This window comes from Hesperophylax consimilis, chromosome 1, assembly GCF_061612785.1.
Source record: "Hesperophylax consimilis isolate HC1 chromosome 1, BYU_Hcon_1.0, whole genome shotgun sequence".
NCBI lineage: Eukaryota > Metazoa > Arthropoda > Insecta > Trichoptera > Limnephilidae > Hesperophylax > Hesperophylax consimilis.
The window spans coordinates 22899710-22921847 of NC_142836.1; the positions used below are offsets into that span (position 1 = coordinate 22899710).

Here is a 22138-nt window from a genome sequence, read left to right on the forward strand (position 1 = left end):
TATTTCAGGCACCTTCTGACAATGAATGAAAAAAATTTACTCCAAGATAGTTATGGTTAAATTGCCCATTGTTTTTTGCACTTTATAGTTGGGAATCAAAATTGAGTAATCTATTGTTTTTATATGGTGTAGTTTTATTCAGAATATTAACTTCATAAATTTGTAATGTTGCATGGTGGAAGTATAATTTATTTAGTGTTCTGACTTTAAACAGAAGTTCTGATGAATATGTATTTGGTTTAGATAGAATGGTTTTTAATATAACAAATAAATAAAATCAAACTTTTTTTCCAAAAAAATTATACTTAGTAAAAAATATATATTTGTAGTAAAAAAATTATTATAGTAAAAAAATTATAGTAAAAAAATATATATTAAAAAAAATATAAATATTTATTATTATATATAGTTTACATTTAAGAATCTAAGTAAGAATCGTGGCTCCCTTATCAGGCACAAGAGCTCCTCTTTTCTGATAAGGTATGACCAATTATGAACCTAAATATTATATTTTGCAAAATATGTATGTATTAATGTAACCCATATGATCTATATTAAAATAATAATAAAAAAAAAAAAAAATTTTGTGCTATGTAAAGCGGTTGCAAATGTTTTTCCACAAAATGTTTTTACCAAAAGTTCCACCCCAACCTACAATGCCTTATTGTATTATTGATTGGCGGAAGGCAAAATATGTTATTTTGAGTAAATCTTTATTTGGTTTATGACTTGGAGATCTAAAGATGTATGTTAGTTTCTCACTCTGCCTTTTAGTATGTTTATGTGTGTGAACCATTTTGGGCATTGGTCTGCTGTAATGCCTAGGTATTTTATTTCGATTTTGCTTTCTATTCTCAATACTCAACACGAAATATTACAGTTGTTATGTTGTCGTGTATTTGTCCGAGAGTGGATTATAATTTGTATTTCTAAGGGTGTTTTTTTTGTTTTATTTTTTATGCTTAATGGTTTATAATAAGTTTTTTTTTTAAATTTAGTGTCAATAAATTTATGTCAAACAATTTTTTTAGTTTGTTTATATCTGTGTTTGCCATGTTATTTAATTCCGTCCATGCATTCGCTATTCGCTAGCAGTACTGTGTCTTCTGCGTAGGATACAATTTTGCCATATTTAACTAACTAACTAACTAACTAACTAACCATCACGCCGTTTCCCCGCAGGGGTAGGCAGAGAGGACGGACCGCCAAACAACTCGGTCTTGGCACACACTTCTTGCCTCATTCACATTCATACATCGTCTCATACATACTCTTCTATTATTCTGACTCTTGACATGGCCCGACTCTAGTATCTGATTCACTTGATCGTGCCATGTCTTCCTCGGGCGTCCCCGACTTCTGCTACCATTCGCATTTGCATCATATATCCTCCTTACACTCCTATCTTCGCTCATTCGCTCTACATGCCCAAACCATCTAAGCGTCCCTTTCTTAATCTTACTCATTACGCTTACATCAGCCTTGCACTCTTTGCGGATCTCCACATTCCTCACACGATCAAACATGGTTTTACCACACATACGCCTCAGAGATCTCATTTCAACAGCATTCAATCTACTTTCATCCTTTCTTTGCCAGTTCCATGCCTCACTTCCATACATCAAGGTAGGTACCAGCACTCCGTTGTGGACTGCTAACTTCGCTTCTTTGGACAGTTTTTTGTTAGCGCCAACGGCGTTCAGTCCTCCATTAACGGAATTACCTGCATTTACCCTTCTTTCAATATCTCTGTCAGCCTTCCCATCTCTCGTAAACATACTTCCTAAATACACAAACTCATCCACCTGCTCCAAGTATTCCTCATTCACAATTATATTGCACACTGTTTTCGTACTCTCTCTTTCAAACACCATTACTTTAGACTTACTTACATTCATCATTAACTCATTCTTCATGCATACTTCGTTCATCCTAGACACGAGAGACTGTAGATCTTCTATACTATTAGCAATCAGCACCGCATCATCAGCATACAACAGGCAACATACTTTCAAATTATTCAAATTCGCGCCCAATCCCACCTCTTTCAATTCTTGCATACAATTATCCATGTATAGATTGAATAACCACGGTGACATTACGCAGCCTTGTTTAACACCTTTTGTGATATCAAACCACCCCGTAAAACCACCGTTTACCCTAACACATGCAACGCTTCCCTCATACAGAGACGCGATTGCCTGAATCAGATATGTATTCACTCCATACTTGGACAACACCTTCCATAGCTTTTTCCTGTCGACTCGGTCGTATGCTTTTTGTAGATCTACAAAGGCACAGAAAAGTTTCTGGTTTTTTGCCAGAAACTTCTCAGTGAGCATACGCAATGAGAAGATCTGGTCCATGCACCCCCTTCCACTCATAAAAGCACCTTGCACATCCCATATTTTATCTTTTGTTTCCTTTCTTACTCTTTCAATCAAAATTCTACCATACAGCTTGCCAACTGAACTTAGCAGGCTAATAGCCCTATGATTCCCACATTCCATACGTGACCCTTTACCTTTGTATAGTGGCATTATCACAGCCCTTCTCCAGTCTAAAGGCGTATAACCTTCCTTTAAACATTGGTTAAAAAGATTGCACAACCATGTGAGAATTATACGGCTACCTCCTTTAAAATATTCAGCAGCAATATTGTCAAACCCGACAGCCTTACCATTCTTCATACATTTAATCGAACTTTCTATCTCATCCATGCTAATTTCGGTAACATTCACTCCATCGTCATTCATATCTGATTCACCGCTGGAGTCACTGTCACTCACTTCGCTTTCGAAGACTTCCTCGAAATAATTCATCCATCTCTCTTTTATTTTTTCCTCATACGTCAACATTTTTCCATCTTTTGATTTTACCACTTTCATGCTTCCGTTTTCTGGGCCACTCCGGGACCTTTTGACTTCTTTCCAAAACAACTTAATGTTTTCTTGGAAATGGTTTGTCATTTTCATTCCTTCTTCCTCTTCCAGGCGTTTCTTTCGTTCTTTCACTCCAACTCTTACTTTTTTCTTACATTCCTTATATACTTCTTTCGCTCGATACTTCTCTTCGCTGGAAGCACTGCCAGCCGCAATCAGACATAACCATGCTTTCTTCTTCTCTGAGACCAGTGCTTTAATCTCATCATCCCACCATGCATCACCTTTCTTCCTACCTTGCGTACTTATTCCACAAACCTCCCTAGCAGATTCACAAAGACACACTTTTATGTGGTTCCATGTTTCGTCTATGCTTAGACCATCCATTTCCTTCGCATTCAATCTTATCTCTGCACAATTCATATACTTACTTCTCACATTATCATTTTGTAGTTTTTCTATTTTGACTCTTGTTGGAGTTAGTACCGTTTTCACTTTAGAGCGCCAACCGCGAAAGAGGTTTACTCTTGACACTACAAGAAAGTGGTCAGTTTCGACCTCAGCCCCTCTGAAAACTCTTGTGTCCTCGGTAACAGCTCTCAACCTAGAGTCAATTACTACAAAATCAATAATTGACCTCTCATTTCCTCTTTCCCACGTATATTGGTGGATACCTTTATGATCGAAGAAAGTATTCGACACAAACAGGTTCCACTCTAAACATACTTCAAGTATTCTGTTCCCGTTGTCATTCGTTCTTTTATCCCCAAACATACCTAAGACCGAATCAAATCCGTCACGTCTAATTCCCACCCACCCATTCAAATCGCCTGCCATTATAATCCTTTCGTTCATATTTTTTAGTCTCATTACATCATTCACACCAGTCCAAAAATCATCTTTCACTTCATCGCTTTCAGAATTGACAGGGGCGTAGCAAATAACAAGAAACACCCTTGTCAAACCGATTTTAAATCTGATCCACATTATTCTCGGACTTACACATTCATACTGCAACATACATTCAATCATTCTGGGAGACAGTAGCGCTGCAACACCTTGACAAGCCCTCTCCGTATCTGGTCTCCCAGACCAAATGATGAGCCTATCATTATGCTGCATTGTACCGCTACCCTTTTTCATACTCTCTGTTATACACAGTACGTCCAAACATTTGCTCACCATTGTATCACATAGTTCGTTCATCTTTCTTTCCATTCCTCCTCTAATGTTCCATGTACCAATTCGACATTGATCACGTTCCGTCCTCCTCTTTGCGCCACCGAAGGGTTGGCGATGTGATGGATAGCGAACCTCATCGACATCTTTGTCGGCCATTCCCTTCCAAGTACTACATAAACATCTTACTTATACAACTTAACATATCGTTACACACATAAAAAAAGTACATATTTATACGCTTAATATAACATTTAACTTAATCCTAAACTCAACCAAAGAAAAAACTGTTCCAGAATGACTAAACAAATAAACTACCACTAAAAATAGATATAAATATATCGTTAACATATATGATAAAATAGCAAAGGGCTTAATACTGTACCTTGAGGTATAGAGAATTCACTACATTCGGAGTCACTAACTTGATCGCTTAATTTTACTTCTTGGGGTCTTTTATTTGGTTCACTGATCTTTCCATTTATTCCAATGAATTCTAATTTATTTATTAGTTTTTTTTTATGTGATATACTATTCACCACTTAGACTTCAAATCCTTCCAACCACCCAACATTTAAAAGACTCACTAGCATTCCACAAACTATCAATATTAGAAGATAGAAGAGATTTATCTGACAAAAAAAAATTCAAAATTATCCACAACGCTGTTGACAACGGGAAAATTCTGGAAAATGTTCATTTCCGCTGTCCAGTTCGAAACAAAAGGTCAAACAAACTATTCCACATCCCCCACTCAATAATTAACTACACAAAACATTCATTTTTCAGAAGTACATGCACAAAATACAATTATATATTTTCAGATGCCGATAGTTCAGTTTACTAAATGCATATTTGATAAATTTAAGTCAAATTGTTAATTACGTACCCTCTCCCCCTGCTGTGTGTAAGATATCTCAGTTATTTTCACTAAGTTGTGTAAAATATCTGAGATATCTCAGTTATTTTGACTAAGGTGTGTAAGATATCTGAGATATCTCAGTTATTTTCACTAAGGTGTGTAAGATATCTGAGATATCTCAGTTATTTTGACTAAGGTGTGTAAGATATCTGAGATATCTCAGTTATTTTCATTAAGATGTGTAAGATATCTCAGTTATTTTCATTATGGTGTTTCTGTTTGATTATGTTTTTTTTCTCTATGTAACATGAATTTTGTGTGGAAACTTGACTGGTTAATGGAACAAGTAAAATGTAATTATTTATATAAAATTACAGCATTTTTGTGTCTTTTTGTACATTATATATGTTTTTATTATCATTATATATGTTTGTACTTTACATATCTTTCAACCTGTGATTTCAGACATGTGCTTGTATGTCTTATTTTTATTTATTATCTCATTTATTGTTGACCAATTTGAAAGACACGCGTGGTGGTCAATTATATCTCACAAATTATCCTGCAATACTCTATTTATCCTCAATAATATTTTTTCTTCTTTCCAAATACAACAATTTGTATGGATTTTAATTTCGTAATTATGTTTTACTTTGTAACCATAACCTTAATGTAACATAAATTTTTAATTTAAAATAGGTTAATTATTTCACCAAATAACGCATTATATTACTATACCTACCATTATTTTTTCGCAAATGTACGCTCCTCTTCCATCCACAAGCAAATGCTTTTAATGGAAGATTAGTATAAATAGAAAACAGAAGCTATGTAAAACCTGAATAGTAATATTATGTTCAAAAGTTTAATTAATAATTAATAATAATTGATAATATTTGTTTTCCACACAATAGATTTTATATTTCACGTGTCATTTAGATGTACATTAAACCAGATGTGGTCTAAGCATGGTGGTGTTTATTTATTTCCATATTTTACCTATTATTTTTTCATTTTCATTTATTACAATTTTTTTGAAATGTAATTGTACATATTTTTTCTCCCTGAGCCTACATTGTAACAATGGTAAAGCAATTATATGGTATTGATTTATAAAATAGGTAAACTTAGATAAATACTCGACAAACGAGTTTAGCTCATTTGAAATAATATTGAAAACTCACTTCTTTAAAAGGAGAAATAAGATTAACAAAATAAATTAAATGGTGTAAAGTATGACAAATGAAAGATATAAATAAACAATAATAAAGAATGAAAATATATATTTTTTTTGGTTTTTTACAAATTGTAAGGTATAAAAATCATCTATATACCTAACATTAACGTTTTACATATTTTCAAATTTGTACATATTTAAATTGGATCGAAGTGAGATCCTTTGGGAACCGCACTTGTGGCTTCTAAAATGTAAGATTGCGATAAGTTGGCTACTGAAATGGTATTTTGTAGATGATTTTGTACAACAATATATAGACAAATTCAGTTGCCGTCGTGGCTGAATCGGTACAGGTTCATATGTTTTGTAAGAAACCAGATAAAATCATAGATTATCCAAAAAAATCGTTTCTAAAATGATTATTTATTACAAAATTTTAAATTATTTGAGTTAATAATTATTTTTTGTAGGTATCATATCATACATTTTGAAAGGGTAATTTGATTCGATGTCCCGGCTTTGTGATCTAGGTGACTTTGATATAATTAACTAATTAATCAAACATCACTTCGTTTCCCCAGGGTTATGCAGAGAGAATAGACGCCCGCACCTACTTGCTTCATTCAAATTCATATGTCGTCTTAAAATAGCTACTCTTTTGGGATTCTGTGCAGTGGCGGATCCAGGGGGGGGGTCACGGTGGTCATGACCCCCCCCCTGGGCACCAGCCCAGGGGGGGTCATGACTACCTAGGTACTGGGCCCATCCAGGACCTAGGTGGACCACTAATTAAAATTGTTAAACATAATGTTTTTATATATTTTTTGTCACAATATAAATTTTATTTAAGTACTTTCAATATATAATTAATTTAATATAATACTTTGTTTGACGGCAAACGCATTATTCGGGAACGAACGCATCGAAAATTCGAATGTTACCGCGTCACCGCGCACCGCCACCGGCGCGCGCTTCGGCCGCCACCTTTCATATTATTATGACACATTTCGTGTAACCACGTGTGACGCTTGCGCGCGCTTTGTTTCGACTGACGTCTAGCGTCTAGCAAAACCTTACCTCAATCGGAACGACTAAACTTTATTAATAAAGTGTTTACTTTTATTTGTTTACTAAGTTAAAAAAAAATAAGTCCCAATATAAGTAATAGTGTTCTTAAAAATTGTTGCTGCAAATTCAATTCATTACAAGAAATGGTAAGTAATCTAATCAGTTTCTTCATTATGCCAGTGTATGTGTGTTTAAACTCAAATGTTATTTGTTAATGTTCTAAGGCTGGGGTTAGACTCGTACGTTTTTTTCCTGTAAATCGCTCTTGAAGGCGAGTTTGGCCAAATTCCCAATGTAAACGACACCAAAAGTCACTTAACGTAATTTTAGTAAGTTGCAGAACTTATTCTTTCGGAAGTTTTTTGACAGGTCTGGACAGGTCTAACGCGCCCGCGCGAATTACCAGCCTTCCTATACTTCCTAAAGCAATTGTTAAGGCGAGACACAACCTCGTTCATCGAGGTTTTGCCCAAGGCTAACATTTTAATTTATTTCGGCGAAATTATAATTGAATTTAAAAAAAATAAAATTATGCCGCACGAGGGATGCAAGTTATTTATATTTTAGATTAATAAAACAATACCTTACAATTAATATATTTTACGTTCAACGATTTTAAAACTTTATAACCCGTGTATAACTATAAAGTTAGCGGACTTAGCGGTAAGTACCAGATTTTATTTTTCTAGATGATGAATTAATAACTTCGGAAGTGGACACATTTTTAATATTTGTAATAAATTCTTCAGAATCAATTAAAATGAAGGCTAAAAGTGTGGATAGATTTTTTTACTAAGATTACGAAAACGTTAGTAATTTTTTTTAGAAATGCATAGTATTATTTTTAATGATGGATTTTGAATGATTTACATGAAAATGTTCCGTCTCCGATTATGTTCCCTTAATTTTGTAAAATTCCACACTGATTATTTTTTTTATACGGCAACACTTTGATATCCGGCGAATTTTTGAATTTGACGTTTAACGTTCACTAGATTTATTGTTTGTTCTCTGCGAACTTAACCACTTAACCTTTGATTTGACTTTTTACATGAGTAGGTGGTTTGGTATATTTATGCTTTTTGCTAAAGATGGCGGTGTTTTGACAGATGTTATGAACAGAACTCCGTACAATTTCATGCCATTTTTGTGACATTCGTGTGGAAAACGTTCTTTTTTAAATGACTTTCGGCTAGTTAATTACCGTTTTTTTGCACATATAAAATTATGTCCCGTCTTTCCGGTTTATAAAAAATGGTCTGATTTTTCGAGCTGAAATTTTAAAAAAATCACCAGGGTTTCAAAAATACGATTAAAAAAAAATACGGAACGTCTTAGAATATTTGCCTAAACCGGATTTTTTTTAAAATGTTTACTTTTATTAGCGTTCCCCATAGTTTGAGGATTTTCGATAATATTGACTACGCTACCGGCTCGGCCGCTGCTGGCAAAATAGAATGGACGGTATTCATCCACCAGGTAACAAGGTATTAACAAGCGTATGGAAGCATCGGCGAACGGAGATCTCGCTGGGCGCTTCTTACGTATTGCAAGCACCGCGACATGGCAACAATATTTATTTCAAATTACTTGCCTCGTGCAAATCAGGCCAAAATATGACGGTGCAAGGCGCTCGGTTTTAAAATTTATAAAGCACAAGAATCGAAATATTTCCAGCGTTTATATTCCTCTTAAATATGGAAGTACAGTACTTACATTTATTAATAACATTTGCTGCACACGATTGGTCCTAAAGGAGTTCAAATTTTTAATTCATTCGGCCTCACTATTGAGAAGAGCACGCTGGAAGGCATTATTCTACTCTTCGATAGACTGGATAGACACTTCATACCTACAGTGAATATTACAGTGGAACGATTCAAATTCTTTACCAGGAAGCAAAGAAATAACGGTCAACAAGCTGTTATTATTTGTCTATTTTGTCGTGACAAGCAAAGTGTTACAATAATAATGTCGAGTCAAATTCTGCAAATGCAGAATGCTACGGATATGGTTGGCGAGTGGAAACGTTTTAAGCAATCATTTCTTTTATATATGATGGCGAATAACTACAACGAGGAAAAGGAAATTCAAAAAGTTGCAAGATTCCTACACACAATACTATGTTGAAGACACACCTGACACCATGTTATATTGTGGTGAAATAAGAACACGATTAATAATTGTAATCTGTACTGTATTGGTTAACAATTGACATTACACGAGCCTACGCCGCCCGGGCTTGCGGAGCAAAAGACAATCTTAATGATATACCTAGTGTTACCATATCCAACAATACCTACTTTTTACTTGTATATATTATTATCAAAATTAAATTATAACTTCTTGTAACTGTAACTGACCGGACCTAAGTCCTCCATCACAACACAAGCAAGCATTTTCGGCTTTCTGTGGTGGTGGTAGGAGTTATTGTTGGGTTATTCGTAACCCGGGAATGTTTGTCTTTCTTTAAAAAAAAAAAAAACTTGACCACGACTACGTGACCCCCCCCTGGCGCCAAAGCTGGATCCGCCCTTGATTCTGTGTTTGACTCGGATCAGTTGTAATAATTAATACGGATGCCAAGATACCTGTCTTTAATTTAAAGTAACAAACAATAAAAGAGTATTTCTCAAAATAAATGTACGTAACGAAAATGTAGTTACGAAATAGTGTTACGAAATAGTCATAAGACGTAACTAAATAGTAAACATAAGGCTTGTTTACACAATGGCAAATTTTATTTTACTTTTTTTATTATTTATTCAATTTAATTAGTTGTCGTCTTTTTTAAATGTAAGTAATTATCCTTTACTTTTTTTTATTTATTGTACATACTACAAACATACATAAACTCACGACCCAAATATTTGTATTTTGTTATACCAAAGGGGTTTAAAAAAAAACAAGGGAGTATAAATAAATGTTTTTTAATCAAATTATCAGCTCCCAAATTGAAGTACCTAACACAATATTCAACAAATCTTAAGAAATTAAAGAACAGGCACTGTTTAAACTATTAAAAAATTAATAACATACAATTATTTAGTTTGAATCACTATCCATTAGCGTTTTATAAATTTCTTCCTCATCTTTATAATAATTGAAATCTTTCCGAGACACATTTGGTCAGTTTTTCAGTCTTTGGTTTATCACTCCGCTTTGGCGCATGAATATAGTCATTTAGTGATAGAGATTTAGAGATAAGGCCCTTACAAACCACTTTCTTTTTTGTATGAATATTTTCCAGTTTTTCGTTTTTAAGATAGTCACTCCACATGGTTTATCTTTGATTTTGTTAGAATCTTCATTTTCACTATATTTTCACATATTTTCAGTATCAGTGTTATTTTCTATGGCATTATTATTTCCTATTATAACATCTCCGATTTATTATATAATCCAGTTTCGATGGGAATAGCATCATTATTAGTCTTAGTTTGTTTATGCAATAATATTTTCAGAATATTCACTTGCCTTTTCATCCGATTACAGCACTGTCTTAAATTCTTATTTCGACTTTTTAATCGAGTATTTTCTTCAGTCAGCTTTTGTAGTCTTTCCTTTAGGATTTTTTTATTATTTTTTCTACGTTCAAATGTATTATTGTCTTGTGTCGTAGGATTAGCCTTTTTCTTTCTTTCAGCTCTTTTATCATTGGCTTGTCTCCACTTTGCCCGTAGCTCTTCTTTTTCTTCTTCTGTAAGAATTTATTTTTTTATTTTTGATATTTTCTATAACTTTTGTTAAATGCTTAATTCGGATTTCCTCATATTTATTTGTATTTTCCTTTTTCAGTCTTTCTCTGTAAGCGTTTTGCTTTTTGGCATTGGTTTTTGGGGGCATTCCTTAAAAAAAATTATGCTGTAGTTATGGTTTTATCAGAGTAAATAAAAATAAATTTATATTTAAATAAGCTTTTATAAAAAACTTAAGGCACTTATAAATATTGTATAGAGCGCCTGTAGAACGGATAGTGTGTATGAGTGCCTCACGCTTATTTAAAATAAAACCAGTATTGGACGGCTCAGCTTGATCTTCAAGTACTTGTCATTATGTATAATGCCATATAATCGCGATGATAAAACATACAAGTCCGACGACACCTGCTCTGCCATTGACCATCAGGAATTTCCAGCGCATCCTATGTATTACAACCTACCTACTTTCCAGCGCCATCAACAGATCTGCTCTATGGTATAATAATATTTATTTTTTTCCTATTATATCTAAATACATATGTATATTTGTGCATTGTGCATAATATATTACATTATTACTAAACTTACATAAGACTTTCATAAAAATGCTAGACACACTTACAATATACTTACTTTTCTTAATCACGTTGTAACTGTGTACACTCAGCTTTACATTGAACTTTTTCGTTACGTTACGAAATTCATAACAAACGTTACGAAATTGTAATAAGAATTTATGTTATAAAAAGTCAATGGTTTGATAAAATTTAAAAGTGTTAATATGTAAGCTTAGCAATGTTCGTACCGCACATGTTACAAAAAGATGAGTAGAAAAAGACTTACCGTTTTGTGAAAAAAGGCTAAAATATTTCCTGTTACGAAATAGTGGTCCCTGTAAAGAAACACGTTATTACTGATTTTAACAATTAATGTTATGGCGGAGAAGTCAGACCAACAATTAATCAGAAAGAGGCTAGTGTTGCCCATGTTAAATTTTACAAATGGGTTAAAAAATTACGGTGGAAGTACTAATAAAACGTAACTAAAGAGTAGTTACTAAAAAGTAAATGGTGATGTCTCATTTTGTTTTTTGTGCATAAATTATTAATTTATTATGAAACCCCATAGAAAATTACCTTTTTACAGAAACTACATTTAATTAAGACCCTAAAACTTACAAAAAATCACATATTATAACGTTATTATCGCATTTTATGAAGTATAAACAAATGAAGTGGGTAGGGTGGCAATTTTATTTTGTATGGAAGGTAAAAATCGATATTTAAAAAAAAATTAAAATGTTTGCGAATTGATACGATTGTAATGTTTATTTTTCGATATTTTAAAGCCTAATATTTATTCTACAAAATGGTGCATATTTTTTTTGTATGATTAATTAAAAACATGTGAAATTTTTGAACTGTTTGTAGGCACACTTTATTTTTCCAAAATGTACACTTTTTTTGAGAAATACTCAAAAACACATCAATTTGTTACTGACAACTTTCATTTTATTTACACTCTACAAAAACAAGTTCATATCATTATTATTCTCCTGGTGAATGAAGGGTTCTTCCGAAACCGATAGAGTAAAAATAAAATTAAAATGTTCAATAACAAATTTTTGTGTGTTTATTGTAAATAATGACGAACCACAAAGTTAATGTTTTTTACAAATACGTATGTATCAAATTTCTTTAAAATATGTTTTGTTTCTGATGGAACCTCTCCTCATAAAAGCAGTAAATTAATTATTCAAATCTTGTGGAAAATTTTGTTTTTTTTGCACTCATTTGAATAACAATAATCGTTTCCCCATGCCCCCCACCCTCTCCCTAAAGTGACACTTGGCAGCCATCATGAAAATTAGTAAATTGCTTTTTCTATCGTCTTGAGCCAGAGATTACAATAAAAATACGTTTCATTTGTTCGAATAATCTAAGGAAAGACGTCATTCCTCTTCCTCGCTTTCTTCCCACGCAGGGTTTTCCACAGCTGAACTCGATCCCCCACTCGCCCACGTTCATTTATCCTATTTTCAACCTTTCGCGTATATATACGAGTATTATATTCCAGAATACGTTATAGTCACACTACCTGCAACTTAATTACTGAAATATCTACTTTACGTATTTTCTAAGCCAATTCCGTCGTGCGGTGGCGGCTCGCGACTTTTGGGTGTGCAACCAAGTGAAAAATATGAACATGTCGCTATTGCTGTAGCCGAGTCTTGGTTTGTCCGATGACAACACAATAAAACAGCTGTTTTATTTTTAAAAACCTCTTTTTATAAATTATTATGTGCTATCTTCTACTTGGACGGAGTAGATTTGATTGTATATAAATCTACAGTTTTATTCCGAGATTGATGAAATTTTGCACACTTGACCTTCAAAACAAAAGGAAGGAAAAACTCTGACGTCGGGGACTACAGCTGCTGGAGGCCCATCTGTGCAGAATCAAGTAGTGGCTTCCGATGTCATCGACTGACTGAACAACATCAGAATCCCACGTCGACACCCACCAATTCTCCTCTATTACACCAAGAAGAAGAAGAAGTATCATCATCATAGTATTTGGAAAACTTACTTAATATTTTCCGGTCACGAGTGATTCTCCCCCCGACCGAAGTAGTCGGCAATGCGCAGGTTCAGTAAATATCGACAGCCACCTTTGCATCCATCCCTGTCCCGCGCTCCACGTCTGGTGCGGGGGTGCGAGGGATGAAGCTATGTTTGAGCGGGAAATCACCCCCCTTGCCCGTCTGTTTAGATAATAACACCGGTCCCGGGTGATGAGCAACCTGTAACACAAGGAGCTGACTCGCATTACGCTGTGGACGGCTAGACTGCCGCCTGACCTGCGTCCCGTATCCGCTACCCACTACCTGCTACCTGCTAATCATGAACTTCTCCCACGTTATCTGGGTGATCTGCTCTGCTGTCTTGATAGTCCACGCCGCCCCGAAGCCGCCAGGAGAGATCGAAGACCATGGGAACAAAGGTAAGTTGATTAACACTGAGAAGCAATAACGCCAGACACGCTACTTCCGAAAGGTCATGGCTGGGTACTGCTTTGCTTGCAAAAAAACTTACACTTATCATCGTGACATCACACATTGAAAACATATTGGCTTTTAGATGAGGTTATCACACTATACCTTATATCTGGGTATATTACCTTGTTCCGCCACACTAAAAATAATACAATTGATTTCAAATACGTAAATGCGCAATATGGGATGAACTATGAAGCCTTCATTTTTTTATTATGCACATCATACAGTGGGCTGGTACCGGTCCGAGAATTATCAAAAATAGTATTACATCGTATTGATCAATGCAGAAAATTAGATAATTTTGTATTTTAGTACATATGGAGGGAAATAATTATACCGAGTCAGTTTACACTTTAATTTATCACTTATAACAAATTCAAAAGATTGTTACTGGGGCACTTTAGTTATGTATAATAAACTTGTACTGTATAATTTTTACTTTTTAATGTGTGAAGCCTAATTATAAAATTATAGGAAGTTATGACGTCTAAGAAAACCATTTTCCGACATCGTTTTCTTCTTACGAGGTAACATGCCGCGCAACTCGCAATCCTCTACCATTTGTGATGCTTTTGATAAAACTATTTAAAAAAAAACTCATTTTATTGATTACATGCAGGAAAACTTAAGTTTTGCTTTTCAGTGGAATTTTAAATATGCAAGATGATGTTTTTGTTGTTTGTGGGTTATTAAAACCACTTCACGTAAAAAGTGCTTATCGCGTAATTTGAATCAAATCGTTAAATAGTATAAAACTAGCTGACCCTGTACCTGGCGTTGCTAGACTTTTCTTCACTTTATATAAATATAATATACTTGTCTTATTTTACATATAACCTTTCAGAAGTCTATAATGATAGTGAAAACCCTATAAAAATCCACAAACAGACAGACGCGGATAGTGACTTTATTTTAGTACTAGCTGACGTGTACCCGGCGTTGTTCAGGGTTGTGAATGATTTGGAGTAAAAATTTGAGGTTGTGAATTCTTGGATAACATTTTTACAAACATTTCTCTACTTTCTATAAATATAATATGAATGTATTATATACATAAACCTTTCGGAAGAAATTCTCTAAATGATAGTGAAACCCCTATCAAAATCTGTTGCGTAGTTTAGAAGAACGAAGCACACAAACAGGCAGACGCGAATAGCGACTTTATTTTATACTATAGGGTTTTCCAATAAGAGGTGTAATTTTGATATTCAATCGTAAAAGATCAATGGTTTCGTTGCTTGTGTGGCACGTAGCGCCGTCTTGTTGAAAGTAAACGTTGTCCAGATCAATACCATCCAATTCCGGCCATAAAAAAATCATTAATCATCTCTCGATAGCGATCCATTCACCGTAACTATTGCTCCAGCCTCATTTTCGAAAAAGTAAGGTCCAATGACTCCGCCGGGCCATAATCCGCACCAAACAGTCACACGTTGAGGATAGAGAGGCTTTTCAACAATAACTCTTGGGTTTTCCGAGCCCCTGATGCGACAATTTTGCTTGTTGACGAAGCCACCGAGGTGGAAATGGGCCTCATCACTCAAGATGATTTGCATTTGATTCACCCAAGTGAATTTTAATAATTTCAATGCTTTGTTGAAGCGTGCATCGTTCCATTTTTATTAATAGTGTAGTTTCTACTTGTCAAATGTTAAAAAATGACAGCTTCAAAAGTAACATCTACCGAAATAGCGGGCTATTCAAAATAACACCTCTTATTAGAAAACCCTGTTTCCCAAGCCGGAAAATGGCACCTTTTGGGTGAGTGGGAATACCAATAACAAACAACCCACAACTACATACCCTATGTACTTCAATAGATGGAGATGGAGGGTAGGTAGTTATTTATCTACTTGCTGACACTATAACCTAACTGTGTAAATATTTGCGGAAGGCTTTAGCTTACCTTCCGCCCAACAGCTGGCGCCATTTATTTTTGTCCCAGAGTCAGCAAAAGTGCTTTAAAGCGAACTTAGTTACTGGTAACGTCGACTAATATGAACTACATCGAACTTAGTTACTGCTAACATCGACTAATATGAACTACATCGAACTTAGTTACTGCTAACATCGACTAATATGAACTACATCGAACTTAGTTACTGGTAACGTCGACTAATATGAACTACATCGAACTTAGTTACTGCTAACATCGACTAATATGAACTACATTGATATAATACATTTTAAAAATACATATTATTTAGGACGGGTTGTCAAACAGAATTTGAACAATTCATCAAATTTCAAAGTTAATGTTCATATTCTGTGAAAGTTATTTTTAAGTTTTGTTGGTATCCAAGTACCTACTGCGAAACAACAGGTCCATGATGAAATAATAACAGTACATTAATAAATTTTTACAGAACTTGAATTATAACTTTTAAATGTGATGAATTGTTCGAATTCTGTAAAACAAACCATCCTTAAAATACTTATATTGAGATGTATAGGTGCAATTACTTTAATAACACCTATGATTGCATTTTATTGCAAAAATTGTTAAATACGATGTCGAATCTTGTAATGATTTATAAAACATATATTATTATTTTCAAAACCAAATACGCTTTTTGAAATTTGTATCTATATTTATTTTTACGGTCAACAGCTGTTCCATCTTCCAAAGGTATAGTGAAACTGTGATCTAACAAAACTTTCACAGAATTTAGACAATTCCTCAAATTTCAAAGTTGAAGTTCTGTGAAAATTCTACTCATGTTCTGTTATTACTTCATTATGGGTCGCTGTTTTTCACGGTACATAACATAACACAACACAACACAACACAACACAACACAACACAACACAACACAACACAACACAACACAACACAACACAACACAACACAACACAACACAACACAACACAACACAACACAACACAACACAACACAACACAACACAACACAACACAACACAACACAACACAACACAACACAACACAACACAACACAACACAACACAACACAACACAACACAACACAACACAACACAACACAACACAACACAACACAACACAACACAACACAACACAACACAACACAACACAACACAACATAACATAACATAACATAACATAACATAACATAACATAACATAACATAACATAACATAAACATAAACATAAACATAAACAAAACATATCATAAACATAACATAACACACATAAACGGTACAGAACGGGTAACAGTAGGTTATTACAAAATTATAAAAATAGTAACCTATGTACAATATAAGTGGGCGTTTTTCGTTATTTAACCAAAGATTTTTCTAAAATTAGTAGCGTTTTTTTTAAACAGAACTATGAAATTAAATACAGTAAATGAGAGTAAATATAAATATTAACTTTGAAAATTTTCTGTGAAACAACCTGTCCTGGGTAATAATTATAAATTGAATCTCTGTAAGTTGTCCTCGTTTTCCGTTTTTTGTATGATTGGTTTGTAAATTTAAAACATGATTTTGCTTCGAACGAATTAAAAATAAAATCCACTGTCAACCACAACCGGGCACTGAATGTAACTATTTATTTATGATTCCATTGTATGGAGTGTGTTTATTTATTATTGTATTTATTTTATCGTAGCAGTGGCATTCAGTTCCTACATAAACCACCCTAAGAAAAACAAACCACGAAAATAAAATTGATCATAATGCGTCAAAGTGTATTTTTTCATTAAAATTGTGAGTATGTTCGTTCTAACATTGACAAATTATATTATTTCAATTTGATAAATACTATCCTTTTATGACTAGTAGTTCTGTGAACTGTAGACTTCGCGTCCAAATAGTACTTTCAAATATTCTCTTATTTAATAAATTAAAACCAAAATTTCCTCTGAAATCATAAGATTTGTGAGTTGATTAACTTCCTACCTACTTAATTATCAACCATAATATATTTCATATAACATTTTTTTAAATTTCAAATAAGGAGTTATAAAATTTGCCCAAAGAAACGTCACTATCTGAATGAAAATTCTTTTTTCAAACTTTCGTCCGGCAGGTGGTTAGGAACCTTATTATTGAAAAAATGCAAATAAGAAAGGCCAAATAAACCGAACATTTTAACACTTAAAAAAATAATCTTTACTGAATCACAACGGCCACGACGCGACGGCCACCATCTTGAAACGGAGCGTACGAACAAATTTACAGGCAAATGATTTGCAAAACAATCAAATTGAAATAGGACTTTGCTACGCATAGTCATTATGGCGATACATTTAACTTCGTCGATCTATCTAATCTGGAAGGATTTTGTATTGGTTAGGTACTTAGATACTGAAATGAGGTGTTAAGGTGTCCCAACTCAAATGAGGGGTTCCGTGACAACTCAGGACAGTGACAAATCAACACACGTTTGAAAAATTATGAAAAAACTAGTCTACAAACCTAGCGTAACCTATTTTAAATATTTTTTATCACTTTTCAAAAGTGTGTTGATTTGTCCTGAGTTATTCGGTTACCAATGACTCCAGTAGATAGGTACTACTACGATAGGTATTACTACACAGTAATAATTTTTTGTTTCTATGTTTGTGGCAGTGTTGAGTTCCTCATTCAAGATGCACTACAAATGTCCCATATATTATAATGCCAATGCTGTAATGCTCTAATGCTCACATTAAATGCAGTAATGTAGTGTCAATAAACAAACACCTCGTCTCCTCGAAACATTTGTAGTAGGTACTACAAAGAAAAAAAAGTTGAGTAAATATATTTTGTGATGTTGCGGGACATTTAACGTTTTTGTATGTGAAATTTGGAGTACATCTTGTGTAAGGGATATAATGCATTTGTACAGAGATGTGCTTTATTTCAAATAAATCCATTTCAAATGGAATTGCAAAATGCAAAATGGGTATTTCCCATTTTGCATTTTAAATGCTTTTCTAAAAACCATTATGCATTTTGCATTTTAAATGCTTTTCTCAATGCATTTCCATTTTAAATGCTTTTTTGCAACATTCTTCCTACTATCTCCACTCATCTGTTTTTCATAAGCCCCAAATATCAGTCGGTCCTCAACCTCGCTATGAGAGATAATTTACATTTGTCAAGTTGCTCCCTGGTAGGAGCCCTGACAATTGAGTGATACCATTACAAAAAATACTGATTCAAATACTGAACATGGGGCCATGACGATGTAATATTAAATGTTAGATAGCAGTTTCTATGTTTTTACGTTGGCAACATTAATCCCGCGCAAATTTTTTATGGTTTCATAATCTGTAGTCGTGGTGTTATTGGATTTACCATCATATAATATGTTTGTTCTACATTGATGTCCATTATTAAATGACAAAATTGTTTAAAAATTCTATAATTATTCTAATTGTTTGACCTGAGAAACCATTTTGCATTTTCAATGCATTTTGAAAATAGGTATTTTGCATTTTGCATTTCAAATGCTTTTCTAAAAACCATTTTGCATTTTCAATGCATTTTGAAAATAGGTATTTTGCATTTTGCATTTCAAATGCTTTTCTAAAAACCATTTTGCATTTTGCATTTTCAAATGGAAAAGTTTTGACCCATTTCCATTTTGCATTTCAAATGGTTTTGGGTACCCATTTTGCACATCTCTGCATTTGTATTATAGATATCGGAGACATCGAGGAAGGCCGCCGAGAGCGGCTGACCACTCAACAGCCGGAGAGGCCCCCCGGCCTCTCTGCATCTGGAGACTCTGTGGACCTTCCCGACAGCTGGGACCAACCCAAGGACGACGCCCAGTCACTGTTCCTCAACAAAAGCGACAAGAATGACCTAGAACCGTATCCGATGGCGCTGACTGATGATGGTAATAAGGATTTTTAGGTGGATTGACTGAGCAATAAATTGTTATGTATATGTATCTCCTAATACTTTTTAGAAACTTGAAGATATCTCTGTATCGACTTCTCTTCTAGGGACTTGTTGTATTAACTAAATACAGCAACATCTAGCTTTTAGATATCTTATTTTTGGATTTTTCAAAACTTTAATAAGAGATAACGTTTTTCTTTCAGCTTACGATGGCCAGCCAATCCGAGCCGACGCGGAGCCCCCCAGGGTGAACACGGGAGCTCTAGAGCACGTGATAATGCGCGCCGAGCTGTACGGAGAACCCCCTTCGGCGGACCCTTCTCGTCTTGCCCTTCGCAGGAAGAGGGCCAATTCCCACCCCCTCAGGGCGGACCTGGGTGCCACGCTCAGCCGGGTCAGCAAGATGTCTCCGAGATACTCCACCATCAATAGATTCAAGAGGGAATCCAACATGCGGTCTGAAGACATACTAGCGCTCCTGTCCCTGTGGGAGGCACAACAGCGACGCAACAACGAGCAATCTCCCAACTATCCTTCAGACAACTATTACAACAACTACAACCTGGCTGACCCCTTCGAGGACAACACTGGAGAAGACAGAGAAGAAAGTGACGAGAGATGGATGGAGGAGCCGGCTCTACCCTCGCACTTCACCCGGCCCTACTACGCCGCGCGGCCCTCCGCTATGCAACCCAAGGGTCACTACCAATACACCCACGACTTTCCAGAGATCATCCCCGCGGAACCTGCGTACCTCCAGAATCTCCAGAACCTCCAGAACCTGCGCAGGAAGAGGCAATGGGCTGGATTCGGAAACAGGAACCATCTCTCCAAGAGGTTCATGGTCGCCAAGAAGCGCTCACCTTTCAACTACCGGCCTCACGAGGATCTCTTTACCCTCAACGAGTTACTGCGCACCACGCCCAACAGGGACCAGGGATTCCCCGTGTCCCGCCGCATGGTACTGTAAATTCTAATTGCAGTGTATAAGGCGAAGTCTTCACGCATCTTTATTCAAATCTATGTGGTAGAAGTAAGAAGATTATATTTAAACATTCATCCCGATGTATATATAAAAATAATGTAATTAAACGCTTGTCATAACTTCATAATATGTTCAATAAAATTGAATTCTGCACCAATAAAATCACTCGGAACAGAATAATGTTCTCTCAAATGCCAATATAATTTTACATTTTTTTCTAGGCATATCGATCGATGGCAACTAATGTATCTCTTTTCTTAGTTAAAATAATGATATTAATAAATAAGATTGAAAGGAATTAGGTATAAATTATAAAAAAAGATATTTTTGTCTATAATTAAAATATGCTACTACGCATAACATATTTCACAAATTTCATTTATATATTTCTGTAACGAAATCGGGAGAGACCCTTTATATAAGATTTATATAAAAACGATGTAATTTGATAAATGACTGGATGGGCACAATGATGGAAAATTTTGTTTTTATTATTTTATCATAACTTTCATGTTATTTAAACATCTCCATGTTTAAAATGTAATCATTGTTTTCAAAATAATATATATTATATAGTCATATATTATATTAAATCATAGAAGTCCCTATAGGCATTCTCTGATATTAAAACAATTCGCACACCTTTCAAATAATCAATAATTATTATTATCCATTTCACCGACATTTACAAAAAAATATGTACTGAAGATACCCATTTACATTAACACATCTGCTAATTAAATTGTCAAATCATATCTTATCATCTAGATTCTAGAACTTCAACAATAAATCTTAATAAATGTGAATATCAAGCCATGAGTTTTATTGGTAACTAGCTGAAGTTCCCGTGGTTTTCCGGGCTTTATTCTGCTTTTAAGGGTGGGGTTTAATCTCGTTTAGAGGGTGACCTTTCTTTTGTTTTGAAGGTCAAGTGTGCAAAATTTCATTAATCCTGGAATAAAACTGTAAATTTTCTTAAAACAAACCCAAACCGGGACACTTTATTATATGTAGGTATACACCTATAATAAAGATTGAAAGACTAGATCAGTCCAAAACGGTGTGCTCACGGAATTATAATATCCATACTCTTAGGGCGTGCTAATAACAACCCTTCGACAGCCTCCGTGGGGACTAGCAAGCCGAATGTCGCGGGTTCTAATTCCGGCGTGCGCAAGTAAATTTAATTTGTGTTTTTTTCACAATTTACTGTGGAAGATATTCTCAGTACCGCCCTGGTGTAAGACCACTATTCAGAATTGAAATGTTGTTTGAAATAGCTTTAGCCTTGTCTTGTGACCAGATCTGTAGCCAGGTACTCCCCCACCTTCCTCTTCCTCGTTTCCTTCCCCTCCACACAACCTTCAGCCTCAAAACATACCCCAATTGAGGATACCGTAGTCACACTGGCTC

General features: G+C 34.6%; 1 protein-coding gene across 2 annotated transcripts; it reads left to right on the forward strand.

The window, feature by feature from the left end:
* The first annotated feature begins 13663 nt into the window (after positions 1-13663).
* On the forward strand, positions 13664-21526 carry LOC149426464 (putative neuropeptide precursor protein). Of its 2 annotated transcripts, XM_089637050.1 has the most exons (3): positions 13664-13872; positions 19535-19735; positions 19944-21526. In XM_089637050.1, exons 1-3 carry the CDS (start codon positions 13773-13775, stop codon positions 20708-20710), a joined length of 1068 nt encoding a protein of 355 aa, XP_089493176.1. In that variant the 5' UTR covers positions 13664-13772; the 3' UTR covers positions 20711-21526. The 2 variants fall into 2 exon arrangements, with proteins under 2 accessions (XP_089493176.1, XP_089493183.1); XM_089637057.1 differs by lacking the exon at positions 19535-19735.
* The last annotated feature ends 612 nt before the right edge of the window (positions 21527-22138 follow it).

Coding starts and splice junctions, on each gene's coding strand:
- LOC149426464 (XM_089637050.1), top strand. CDS start 13,773: ATGAACTTCTCCCACGTTATCTGGGTGATCTGCTCTGCTGTCTTGATA. Junction 13,873..19,534: donor CGAAGACCATGGGAACAAAG/GTAAGTTGATTA, acceptor TTTGTATTATAG/ATATCGGAGACATCGAGGAA. Junction 19,736..19,943: donor GATGGCGCTGACTGATGATG/GTAATAAGGATT, acceptor TTTTTCTTTCAG/CTTACGATGGCCAGCCAATC.